Source organism: Polyergus mexicanus, unplaced genomic scaffold (genome assembly GCF_030449975.1).
Source record: "Polyergus mexicanus isolate NDT 795.1 unplaced genomic scaffold, iyPolMexi1.0 SCAF_8, whole genome shotgun sequence".
NCBI classification, from domain to species: domain Eukaryota; kingdom Metazoa; phylum Arthropoda; class Insecta; order Hymenoptera; family Formicidae; genus Polyergus; species Polyergus mexicanus.
The window spans coordinates 1,126,311-1,140,503 of NW_027223328.1; the positions used below are offsets into that span (position 1 = coordinate 1,126,311).

Consider the following 14,193-nt stretch of genomic DNA (forward strand, 5'->3'; position numbering starts at 1 on the left):
AATTATAGCTGTGCTACAACTTCCGTAAAAAAGAAAAAAGAAAAAGAAAAAACTATAAACGCAAAAAGTGAAAGTAATTTTAAATACATGTATTGAAGTGAAATTACGTCTTACTATAAAATTTTAATACCAAATTTTACACTGCATTTATAATAGAATTAATCTCATCCAAGACAAAAAATTGTGCTCGATTAAATTTCATTTATCGATTATGTAACATGTTTTGCCAATCGCAATTTCTTGAAAAAAAAAAAAAAAAAAAAAAAAAAAAAAAAAAAAAAAAAAAAAAAAAAAGCTTTTGTTCTTATTGTATAACATTATTATTTTGTATATATCTGTACAAAAATGATATGTTTTATTAACATTTATTAAATATCAAATATCTAGCATCAAAAATTTATGAACCCGCTCGTTTTATCGAAATTTATACATTAATAAATTCTTTTCACATATACACACACATATATTCCCTCAATTAAAAAATGTTTAATTAAATTTCATTTTTAAGAAGAAAGAATTATATATCTAAATAAAGCGACTTTTGATTAAAGAGATCGTGAAATATTAAGATGTAAATAAGAATCAATATTCTAGAAGATACAAAAATTTGATATTAAAAGTTAAAAAATAATATAATGAAAGTCTCTACAATCGGTGTCAAAGCGAAAATGTGTTACTGAAAACGAATATTCGCGCACAATGTGCATTAAAACAAAGCTAGTTTCGTTATGTATAATTTTGTACCTTATTTTGATAAAATAAAAGGTGAATAGTGAAATTATTCAGTTTGCATTTTCGTAAAAAAAGCAAAAAAGACTTGAAAACTTGACATGAAATATACTATTATATATTACTTTCAATATATAAGCAAAAAAAAGAATTCAATCTGAACGGAGACAAAAAGTTTCTGGAGTGCGCGATTCTGTCAAGTGACTTACGTCTACATAAATCCCGGAGATGTTGAAGATCTTGATAGGTGGATCCTCGCTGGGTGAGAATCGGTAGAACTCATGCCTGCCCCGGTACCACTTGAGAGAATAGAGCGGTGCCTCCTGCAGATCATAATGGCACCGTAGAATCGCCTCCTGACCACGTCGCACCACCGGCGGGACTACCTCAAGACTGACCTTTTGCAGGCAGCTCGCACCTTTCGGGAAAATGAGAACAGAAACGGGGCATTAAGTCTAGCGCGCATCATTAGTCCGCTTTTATGTACTCGACGCGCGAGAGATCGCACAGCACGCGTCAGCGAGAAATTGCAATTCCGCCGAATGACAATTTCCCTCGTCTACCCTTCTCTACCCTTCCTCCATCTCTCTCGCAACTAGACGCAACCGCAAACACAAGCATGCGCGAGCTTTCGTGTATTCATCTATATATACATACATTGAACCATTCTTCCCCCTCGCCATCGCGTTCCCCCCTATTTTCGCGTAATCTATACGAGGTGCTCCGCAAACTAACCCTCGCACTCGAACAAGCACAATGTTTTTTTGCTGAAACTCCGTTATACCGGGATTATCGACGATTCGACCTATTAAACCGGATAGAATCAGCGCTGGATTCACATTCCGAGCGCGCATTCGTATTAAAACAGAAAATGTAAGAGAATGAGAGAGAGAGAGAGAGAGAGAGAGAGAGAGAGAGAAAGCGAAGCTCTCGGCGACTTCTTGGTGCAGAATGACGCTCTTATTACGTAGTATCTCCGGGCTATACGGAACTGAGTACAAGCCGCAAATGTGAGAACAAAACGGGGTTAGTTCCCTCCTCAGAAGCATCAGAAACATATGCTATGCTGGTAATATTTTAGGAAATATGGTACCTTGTACTACTGCGAGCGATGTACGTTTTCACGCCCGTGCGAAAGCGTATTTAGACAGCACATTTAAATCCTTTGTCAGACACATTCCATTTATTATAACATGTTAATGGCTTGGTCATAAATAATGTTATGTATTTGTGTATTGCATATATGGTATATTAACTCTTCTACGAAAACATTAACAAAAATGTGCTTTCAAATACGTTGCAGACCGTTTTAATCTAAGGTTAAAATTGAATATTTTCTTGTAAGCGTTTTAAATAAATAACAAATACGTACCTATATATGTATCTTGTTTAATTTGTATTATAACTAATTGTACATTAATTGTATAATAAAAATACTTGACATTTCATCGCTTATATTTTCTTGCAAACTGCATAAAATTTATTATATAAAATGTGTCGTTTCACTGCATATATTTCATAAAATAAAAAAATCGGTTTCCTAATTACATCGCTTATTTTTATTTTTTCCTCATTATTTCCTCATTATATCATAATAATAATGTTTAAAAAATTAAAACATTGTAGTTAAATATATATATATATATATACGAACATCTGAATTTCTTTTCCCTTCGTGTAAATTTAATTTTGTATACAGATTTTATAAAGCGTTCACCATTACATTTGCATGCAAGTAGGTTAAGTAAATAAATAATTTATTTTATTTTATTCCGCGACTTATACGCGGAATGAGTTTATTCGAATAGGAGGAGCTGAATTAATGTAGTGTTTAATATAGTGCACACATGTTACACCAAGTTCTCAGAAATAAGAAAGAAACAGACGGCGCCAAGAAATCGCGCCACTACTCATAAGTATGACAAAAAAATATCAAGAATGCAAATGCTACTAATATAACGCTAAGAACATACAAAATTATTAATTTCAAAACATTTTAACATTTTTCTATATATTTAATATAATAATTAATCACGTAACACACATAATTCATTTTTAATCACATAAATAATCATATTTGATTACACACAATCAATAATAATTTATATAAATATATTATATGATATAAAAGAGAAAGAGAGAAAGAGAGAGAGAGGGGGGGGGGAAGAGGGGAGGGGGGAAGAAATAGAAATAATTGTCATTTTAACTTATACATCCTATAAATGAGTGAAATATGGAAGCAAATGGATTTTATAAATTAAAAACAATTTGTCTCTTAAAATAACACTTGGATCATTCTGTGAACAATTTAATGGAATCGTATTCGGAGCATTTCTTATTCACAGCCGAAAGTATGTCAGCTAGATCCTCTAAAGGCGAATAATACAAAATTTTCACATTTACCAGGAATAATATGGTGAAAAAGCTTTTTTCTGCTTAATTTTCGTTTGAAAGAGATTGTAAAAAATGTAGATCGACATGACGCCGGTACTAAGTTTCCCGGGATTTCTTTTGAGGGAAGCAATATACTTGCAACTCGCAACACTCGTTCCCCTTGCATTAAATTCCGCGCTGTACTACCTGACGTGTCTTTATATTTAACTTTCAAGACCGTAGCTAGTTTTTATGCTCGATAGAGCGCCGTTTATACGACTAATTATTTGTAAAGAAAATTAATTTAACGAAATACTTAACGTTTCATCTTCTTTCGGAGAAGAAAATACGCCACGCAATACAAAATTGCCTCGCTCGCCGACGTCAATTGAGACGATGGATTTTTATACTTTCATAAAGGCGCTCGTTTCTGCAAGCGATAGAAGCCAATATTATGGCGGTAATATATTTTACGAAATCAATAAATAAGGTCTGCCTAATACTCTATATACGGGTTACATACATATAGAATATTTACTATTAACATTTTTAGATTATGAAAAGAAAAATAGTTTAATGAGCTTTCGATAAATAGATTGAATGAAAGAATATCTGAATTAGCGACAGTAAGTACATCACGAAATTGCTGAATAATAACGTTTTTATTAAGCAATAAAGTATACATATACAGATATTCATGATGAATATATGTATATTTAACTTTGAAGTTAAAAGATTATGATATTTTAAAGAAAGTTAAAAAAATTCTCTACATGTTACGATAGCCTATGCCGTTCATGTATAATATAATTCATAAGATAATTTTTATTTCCTTCTCCTATATAATTAGCAAGTAGAGTTTCTTTCTGATAAAAGGCGGTTGCGTTTGTTCTTTTTCCTTCGCTGCCATCATCTCATCGCTTTCCCATTTTCTCCAACTTTGAAATTTATAACAAAGTTTTAACAACTCGTCTTCTCTGTGTTGCAAGTAAAGGAAGTCAGGGATCCATCGCATCGAGAGTAGCGTAACGAAGAGAAATTGTGAATTTGAATACTCTTAGCCTTTAACGTCAAAACTCTGGATAAATTACGATAATTTGACCGCTCGTATAAAGATTAATCTTAATATCTTTCAATTGAGAATGTCGAAATAAGAGTAAAATTGCGTGTTATCATAAAACGATTAACTTTGAATGTTATGATTTTAAAATACTAGTATTAATTAATCTAGTAAAAATTATTATTGTAATACAATCTTTTCTGTCAATAATTAATATATCCGATTCGTGGGGGAAAAAAAAAAGTCAAGTTGTAATCATCTTTATATCTTATATACCCAATTATATAGTAAATAAAAATACTTATAAAAAAGAGATGGATAACTTTATAAATATGTAGTAAACATATTTTTATAAGAAAAAAAACTGATTTATACTAATATCGATTAAATATTAATCGTTATTAATTTTCGAGAAATATGACAAGTATGAGTATCGATTACAATTATTTTTTGTACCAGTTTTTTTAATTAATTTAAAATTCTTATTAGGTTTAAATAACTCAGATTATTGTATCGCTCACAATATTGGGAGAAATTACACGCATCCACACTCGTCTCACATTTAAAAAATAACATTGGTTTTTCCGGTCGCTGCGAACAGATTTGATTGCAATAAAATTACGTCGATTTAACCGAACGGAAAGATTATTCCGGAAATATCGTTGAAAGGTAAAGCCTTTCTATGGCATTTCCACGCTAGAGTATTAAATGGTACAATCGACGCGAATAAAACCATTTTCGTTAAATATGATCGGCGCGATTTGCGAAAGCGCGCTTCCGACAGCTTCGACAGTGAGTTTCGCGATATCTATGCGGACTTGGCTGCACCAATCTGCCCATCCGGTATAATTCCAATACGATTCGAGCACTCTCGTCGCGGACGAAGGCGAGCTTCAGGCAAATTAAGCTCCGCTCGTAACTGCGAATAACTACAATCAGAATTGCAAAGCCCTGTGTGTACGCTTTTTTTCCTTCGCGTTCCTTTTGTTTCTATCCAGCGTGTGACCAATTTAAGAGCACGAGAAGAATGCTTCTATTCGAACGCGAGACGCACTTCTCAACCACATAAGCAATATTATGTAAGAAAATAAAAATATATAAAAAATGCACGACATATGGCCAGTAAATTGCAATTTGCATCTTCAATGCAGCCGTCAATTAATTTGTGATTTAACTCAAAAATAGGACAACGGTGACCATAAAAATGTCGGCAAAAATATTGACTATTACGATACAATGTAATAGATATAATGTAAAAATGTATAATGTTTCATATATATGATGTTAATTATTTAGAATAAGAAATATTTAATCAAGTTATTAATGAGTTTCAGTTATTTAGTTCAATATATTGTGTATTCCACATTAAGCTTTATTACCGAAGATATTATAAAAGTATATAAATTGATATTACACGGTTCAATTTATTTTATAATGAGATTTAAATCGAATGTGGTCTACATTTTAATATTTCAGATTTGTATTCATCTCTGGAATTTGTTTCATGAAAAAGATATTGTCATAATTATCAATGCACGCTTGCAGATTATTTAAAATTGACTTGTATTTAGTATCCATTAGTATTTGTATTTAATTGTATTATATTATCGATTAATTCTAATATTCTTTCAATTATTTCGGTTAGTTGAAAGATAAGAGTAGATAGATAAATTTATTATGACACAATATTTCGTAAAATTGCGCAGCGCAAAATTAAAATAAGCTTTAATTGGAGCTCTTATTTTTATTGAAGTCTTTATTTAATACGAACAATAATAGATATATTTCATCTTCGTATAAAGAACGTACTTGCAAACAGATACTCCGCAGAGGAAATGCGTCCTTTACCTTTATCATAAAAAATCCCTCGTCGAATACGTTTATGTCTGTTCCAGTTTATTGCCGTTGTATAGAGTATAGAGAATAGAGACCGAGGATAAAACTTTCAATTTTAGAAAGAAATGAAACGGGTTAGTAGTAAATCAAATCAAAATAACAAACGGATTTAGCATCGAAAGCGTATCGGAACGTATTTTCGATGCGGTTACGTATGCAGGGATATTGCGAAACGAGTTAACGAATTTGTCTGAGTTATTACGCGAAGTTTGGCCGTTCCAATCGAGACTGGTGGATGATTCATGTAGAAAATTCATGATTTTTCATTAGCATTTGCCCGACCGTTTCCCGTCCGCAAGCGATATCTCTAGTTCACCGATTTCTTCTTTACTGGAAATAATAGATTATGCTTTTTCCAGAGATAACGTCCGAAAATATATACGAAAAAATTTTGCTAACATTTTAATTAAAATTTAAACGTCTTAAGAGATATTCTATAATTTCATATAAATCACCAAAATATATTGCTGTATTTTACTGTTATGTAATATTTAAAAAAAGTATATTTTTATACGTTATTTTCTATATATCAAATGCCTTCATATAATTCCTTATTTCTTTTTTCTTTCATTAAAATACAGTTATATTATTATCCGAAAAGATCTTAAATTTATAAGAAATTGTGGACGAAAAATTTAGCCGATCTCGCTTCAACATTGTGTGCGATAAAATTGCAGCTCTCCGATAATGATGCAGAACGTCTTCATTTTTTTGGGGAAAGAGAAGAGAGGGGAAAATAATTCGAATCTGACTTTCGGCGACTGGCGGCCGTTTGTTAAAAACGCTGACAGGCGACAGATCACAATGAAGCACGAAGAAATTCGAGAATAGGGAACTGCACTCGCTAGAAAAGCGGAGATTGGCGGAACCCAGAACGGACTGTCGGCAATCTGAAAAGTTATTACTGTCCGGGACAAATTGCACTTCCGCGCAAACAAAAATAAGGGGATATTGAACCGGATAAATGGAAATGGGACTTCTACGTCCGCGTAATGATGAAAGATGCGCGCGCGCCAACTTAATCGTTACTTATAATGACATAAATACACAGGGTTATATTAAACGCGACAAATGCCAGCCGAGAGCGTTGACATTTTGCTCATGAATGCACGCCGCTTCGCATCAATTACGAAAGTTTGTAATTACGTAAAGTAGTCTTGCGCCAGCCAATTACCACATATGCGTGTCTAACATAAGTATAATTTTGATTAGCTAAATGCACCTTTTTGCACGATATTGAACTATCATTTTGCCTACGATTGAATATTTCTAATTTATTTTCAAGAAACATGTAAATGCGTATTTTAAAATCAGATATATTAAAATTAATAATCTTTAAAACAATAATATTGAATCTCTCATATATTTGCTAATTGTTAATTTTTTGTTATGTTAATATTGTTACATTAACAAAACGTGTTCAAAATGTGCGATTTAGATAATGTCTGACGTTTATTAAATATAATAAATATTACATATTATGAATCGAACAGAGAGATTAAATAAGTATTTAATTTTATAGTTCAATGTATGACAATCAAGCACATCCGCGGATAATATATATTCAGATAAATACGCTGATGCAAAATTCACACACACATACAAAATCAATCATCCTATTTTGATATTCCATCATTTTATTTGATTTATGGCCAATATCGCGTCTAAAATGAATGCTAATGATCGCGCATCGCTAATCCAATCCTTGTCTCTGATGAATAAATGCATCAGCATGTACGTATAATAGTGAAAAGACAATGCGATATGTAATCGATCTTAAAATCTGGTCGACATCGAAGCTAAAAACAGAACATGTTAAAAAATGGAATCAAAAATAAAGAAAAAGAAAATGTGTGTGTTTGTATATATATATATATATATGCATGTTTGCGCACGAATATATTGTGACGTGAAAATATACAGCAATACCAAATGAAAATGTAGCGGCAACTGGCTGTGCAGCCAGTCGGATGTCAAATCCCGAGAAAATATCGTAATTGCGTGAGAGCAGAGAAACGTATAACTTCATCATCGAGCACGAATAAAATACAGTACTTCACTATGCGCGACGTAACGGCAAAAAAAGAGAGAGAGAGAGAGAGAGAGAGAGAGAGAGAGAGAGAGAGAGAAGCTTCCGAATAGAATTATGCTTTTACTGCTCCAGAGACGAGACACAAAAATCCTCGGGGACAATAAGAAGAACCGCAGAAACGGCGTGACACGATGTAACCGTAAAAACATAAGTACCCGATTTCCGCGTGCTCGTGCAACGAAGTCGTAACTAGATATTTTTAAAGCTTGGCTCGCTGCGAACAATGTGCGGAAATAAAATGTTTAATTATAAATGTAAAAGTTGAGTTGATGGTTACGACTAGTTGGCGAATAACGAGAGATAAGAAGAGGAGTATCTAAATGAAACATCGATAGTTTATTCGGTTACTTAACATTATAGAGTTTTTAAATCAAATGTAATTAATGATAGCCTATTTTTTATATTTAGCCTATTTATTGATTAGAATTTTATAAAAGACGTATTAATAAGAAATAATCATTATTGGCTTAATTGTTTTTAAAAATAACGGATTTTTTTATATCATAATAATTATTCTTTACGCAGATTAAAAGATAAAATATAAACATAAACAAAAAAAAACAACAAACGCAAGCAATATTGTATGTGACACAGTGACATGCCATTGTATATGTAATATATTGATAACAAGATAGTGCGTTAGTAGGGGATCTGATATTCAATCAATGCATACGGTTTGCTTCATCTGTCAAGTATTGGTTTCAATCGCATCAATATGTTCGAACAATAAATAAACTAGATGCTTTGAAAACAGTTTGCAAATCCAAGCCAAAATCTGATGTACTGGTGTAAAAGAAAATATAGTCTCAAATTTCTTTTGAAGAAAAAAAATACTTGTTCCAATTAATAAAAAATATTCAATAATTATTTATGTTTGCATGACATTTAATATCTATTCTATTTTAAAATTCTATATGTGTTATGGCTGGAAAATTAGTTATCTAGAAAGGAAGACAATACTTTGGATAGCGTGTAAAAGGGAATGCCCCGAAAGAGTAATTAACGGCAGGTATCGGAGGTAACCGAAAAATAGGCATGTAAATCAGTGTAACAATTTATCTTGCATTTCTCGTATAAACATATTCCACATAACATGCCCAGCCGGGGATATTCAAATATTGGAATATAAACGCGTTGATTCGTGCAAAACGATCGGCGGGCGAGCGCAGCAAAATCGTAGTTCCGCCACATGATTGAACTGGCAATCTCGATAAGACCACAGACACTGAATTAAACACGCCGCTGGTAATTCAGCATAAATTCGCCGAATGCAAAAACGAGCACTGCCGTAGAGAAGGCACACATTTCATCGTCCCCCTTCTTACAGCATAATCTGCCGCGGTAGCTGTTTGGCGAATGAAACTTAATGAGTGCCGCCGTTGCGTAGGCGCATTTAAAAATGCATACGTGCTCTCTCTCTCTCTCTTTTTCTCTCTTCATCGCTCTTTTAACGTGAATCGTGGCGCCGTGTATACGCAGCATTTTTCCGACGTATAAACGCGCACACACGGGCTACTGTTCGTCATAAAAGAGGCCGAACGAGCATCGACCCTTCAGCGACCGATCCAAGGAAAAATTCTCCCCCGTCTACGAGCTTAATGCGAGTTAATCGCGATGCCAGCTATTAGCTAGTGATGTATTGACGTTACTATTTGATAATGTGAAAGAGAAACTACTATGAAAAATCGCACGAGCGTCGCCGAAGAGACGCCGCCGCTCACCGGAACTCGCTCGATCAATGCAACGCAGCAGCCAAGAAAGATGCCCGAACTCGAATGCATTATAACTGAGTATTGTGAATCCGATTGGAATGCACACGATGCATGGGCTTTGTAGTTTCTTGGATTTCTGCTCACTCGGGCGAACATAATGTACACACAGGGAAGATAGAAACGCTCCTCCGGCCATACATCGCCTATACATACTTCATTCTTATACCTGCACTTCTCGTTACAGAGCAACCTAACCGAATGCAAAACGATTGCTCGAATATGTGTCAGCTGAACATGAAACGAAATTCTCGATTCGATTTTACTTGGCTCCCTGTGTCGTTGAAAAGCGCTTGCCGTTCCCTGCAAAGTCCGAAGAATCTGCTCGGCTTGCGAAAAGCTTTCGAACCTGTTGGACATTATTATCTATGCCATGTGAACGGAATTCATGTTACTAAAGAATATAACGCGGGATCGGTGAAGCATGATACTCGTAAAATAAAGTATTGCGTCAAACAAATTTTTTTTATATATGCGATATACAAATGATTTTAGTTCAGAAAGTGATATGGTAATGTTATAAATCGATATTAAATGCATTTATATAGTTCTGACATATTTTTTTTTACAGAAAGACAATAAAATAGCTATAAAGTGAATAAAACTAAAATAGGAACATTTTCGTACAATACAATACATATATATATGGTATTATACAAGAAAGAGAATATGATATTAGATTGATAGAAGAAATTGAGTTATTGTACGAAAAGTGTGCGAATGGATGAGACTTTGATCGATGATTATAATATTGCGAATCGTAAAGAAAACGAATTCCAAGATCATAAATTATGTCACGCTTTTTGTTATTCGCGTAGATTTTTCGTGGGGTTTACGATTGAGAATACAACTTTTAAACTATTAAAAAGTTATAAAAAGTTACCAGCAACATGTTTGATTTAATTAGTGTATATTTTTTTTCACTTTTAATGTTCAAAGTAAATAAATTTTAAAATAAATTTTAAATTGTTTAACACGTTAATCGTATGTAATAACACATTTTGAGTGAGATACTTAAATAGCTTATTTATAAATTATATATAAAATACATTTTAGAAAACAACTATCAAAGTTTGCTTTAAATTCTTTAAATTTGCGCGTTTATCTGCGCTTAATGCGACATTATGCATACTATATTTAACAGTGTGTGCAAAAATATTCGATACATTGTCGTTCCACAATATATCGTAGAATAATAAAAGAAAAAGTTCCAGATCGATCGCGTCATCGTAAAAGCATTTCACCATCGGAAATACAAAAAGCACACGAACTTGGGAGTCGCAAAAATTCTGTATTACCTTTTAATGCCTTTATGATTTCGCGTTACGATACGATACGAGGGAGGAAAGGCCGGATCCCCGCCCTTATACGCTTAAGTCCGCGATTACAAGTCAAGGATAAAACGGAGGAGGGCGAAACGACGTCCACCCCTCGGTATTCGCGAGTTCGTATCGCCGGTGCTCGCTTTTAAACTACTGCGAAACTATTGTGTTTTCTTATAACCGGCCGACTAGATGCAGTCGCAATGGCGCTCTTGCTCGCCTTTCTTCTGTGTGTATCCGGGATATCTTCTTATATACACGGGGCGCGAGGTTACGCGTAAGTATGTGTGTGTGTGTGGGTTGTGTGTGTTGACTGTAGATAGTACATCTAGCTAAAATGCGGGAGTCGGAATTCGCCTCGATACGAAGCCAGGGCCTTGGCATCATTGGACGCGCATTTTCCCGGTCCGCCGTCCGGCCGCGCATTTTTCACGGTTTTTCCAACTCCGACCTCCACCGTTTGTCCTCTTAATTGAGTTTTTTTTCCCTGCACCGAGACGCCGGGCCGTGGACTACGTGAAGAAATCGAGAGTCGGATACGACGTAGCGGAACGGCGGGCGTACCGTGAGGAAAAGAGTCCCGGTAGTAAATTATCGCGCTCCTAATCTCAAGTATATTCCGCTGTACCGGCTTATCCAACCGAGTGATGTAACGTTCTTCAGGTTCGCCGGCTAACAAACGGTTCGCCTCTGTACAAGGTGTATGCTGTTTGCGCACAAGTATGTTTGTGTATATATGTGGACGCCCATCAGGAGCATTCGGACATTTTTATCGGTGCGCTGTATATACTGCAACTAGCACACTCGGAATTTCTCGCTGCACTTCCGATTTCTAGAGATCCTACATTTCGTTTTCTTTTTATTTTATTTTCGCTGCGCTTCGGCAAAAGGCCGGCTGCGCGTTCGAATTTTTTCGCGAAATTTATGGCGATTTTCACATAGCTAAATGAAAATTGATCGTCCGATACACAACGCAGATATATATATATATATATATATATATATCGCTGAGCTTTAGACATATAAATCAAAAAATTTCGAGCAAATAAAATAAAAAAACAAAAGTCGCGAAAATATAAATATTTTTAAATATTTTTAAAAATGTATATTAAAACAAATAAATGTTGAATTTAAAATATTTTCTCCCATATACTTGAACAATTTATAATTAAAAATTGTAACAATAATTCTCTCCCTTCCATATCTTTAACTTTTTTAAATGTCACATCGCGATATAGTTCTCTCAATATCCAATCGAAGCAATTCTCGTTTTCACATCACTCGTCTGGATTGACATCGCAGCAGCCACTCATGGGGATTCTTGGACTCGCGAAGTCCTCGAGGTAACGTTATCCTGATATCGGCAGAATGCTCACAAAAATCCTCGTAAGCGGCAGATACATCACCGAACTAGACAGCTGTATTTCTTTAGGACGCGCTGGAAAGAGCAGCTGTCTGGCAAAAACCTTGAAAGTTTCGCGATTAGACGCTCGAAGTGGGCGAGGAGCCGAAAGTCCGGATTGCCCGATATAATAAGTTTGATTAAGTATCGGCAATTGGAAGTATCTAATCGTTCGTCAACAAAAGAGTTCCTATAACGCGGACGAGGACGATGACGATGACAACTACGCAACGACAACAGCGACGACGACAAGGACCGAGCTCGCGGCCGAGATGATCCTTTATTAACGGTGACGTAGGGTTATCGACGTCTTTCTAAGAGGTTTCTTGCCGCGTCGATTCGCTGAGTTTCCGGATGTTGTCGAGGAGACACGATAATACTCCAATTGTCTCTGACAAGGGCGATGATGGAATTTTCCCGGAAGAGAGAAAGAACGGCCAGACGGTGCACTCGAGTTCGCGCGTTGTGTTGTGTGCTTGTGTGTGTGTGTGTGTGTGTGTGTGTGTGTGTGTATGTCCACAGTGGAGCACGCTACATAATGCGGAGCTTTAAAAAGTTTTGGCGCTCGTGAGTCACGAGACGACCGATATTGTGTCAAGCCTTTTGTGAACAACAGAAAGACAAGTGAGCTCTCTTCATGGCCGAGAGTCAGTAATTTCGGCAACGGTTACCGAGCAATTGTGCGAAACTACAATATATCGCATTGCGGTAACAATCCTGATCGAATCGTGTGCGGTTTCATCGTGGCAAGAGAGCCTACGCTGTAATAGTAATAGAAAGTACGATGTAATATTAAATCGAATGTAATGTGAAACGTGAAATCGGACCTTTGGTCACTCGTTATACCATTGTTATAACTGCCCAGTGGTTTACACAAATTTTGAACGTGCGATGATGAAGAACGTCATGGTATACGAGTATATTAAAATCAAATTTTAAATTGTTTTGAAAGTACATTCTAACAGTTATTGCGCACTTGGTGGCAGGGGAAACCAACATGTTATTAATTGTAAAATTAATATTACACAACTAAACTTTATAAACATGTGCTATGACATTTGTTTGTATATTATTATTATTTCTAAGTATTTGCCACATGTATTTTTTCTGTACATTTATAATTTCTAATACGTTTATATTATAATTTTGTATGGATATTAAAAATATTGATAGTACAATAGTAGTAGTAATAATTGTTTGATGTGTAACATCATTGAGATATTATTGATATAAATAATAGAGCATAATTAAATAGCGTTATGTAAATTTAAATTTCAAGTATGCGTTTATGATATGTATGTATTAAATTAAGAAATAACAATCTTTTTTTAGATGAAAACCTTGATTACATAATTAAGAAGAAGCGCGATAATCTCCGCATTATTAAAAATTACTCGAAGTAATCACCCGACATCCCTTATACCGCGGTCCGTTTTGGGGCAGGATAATGGCAGTGAAGGAGGTTAGTGTGGCTACGTGCGGTATCTTGATCTCTTGCCAGCACAATGTACTTCGGAAACGGAAAATAGAAACCGCAGACATTTTGATTA

The 14,193-nt window shown here is 34.7% G+C and overlaps 1 protein-coding gene across 1 annotated transcript in view; it reads right to left on the bottom strand.

The window, feature by feature from the left end:
* The window catches only part of LOC138935712 (platelet endothelial cell adhesion molecule), a 127,915-nt gene that overhangs the window by 56,223 nt on the left and 57,499 nt on the right, over positions 1-14,193 (bottom strand). Inside the window, exon 2 of the mRNA XM_070300494.1 lies at positions 939-1,147. Coding sequence (XP_070156595.1) covers positions 939-1,147 — 209 coding nt within the window. The remainder of the gene's footprint in view (positions 1-938; positions 1,148-14,193) is intronic.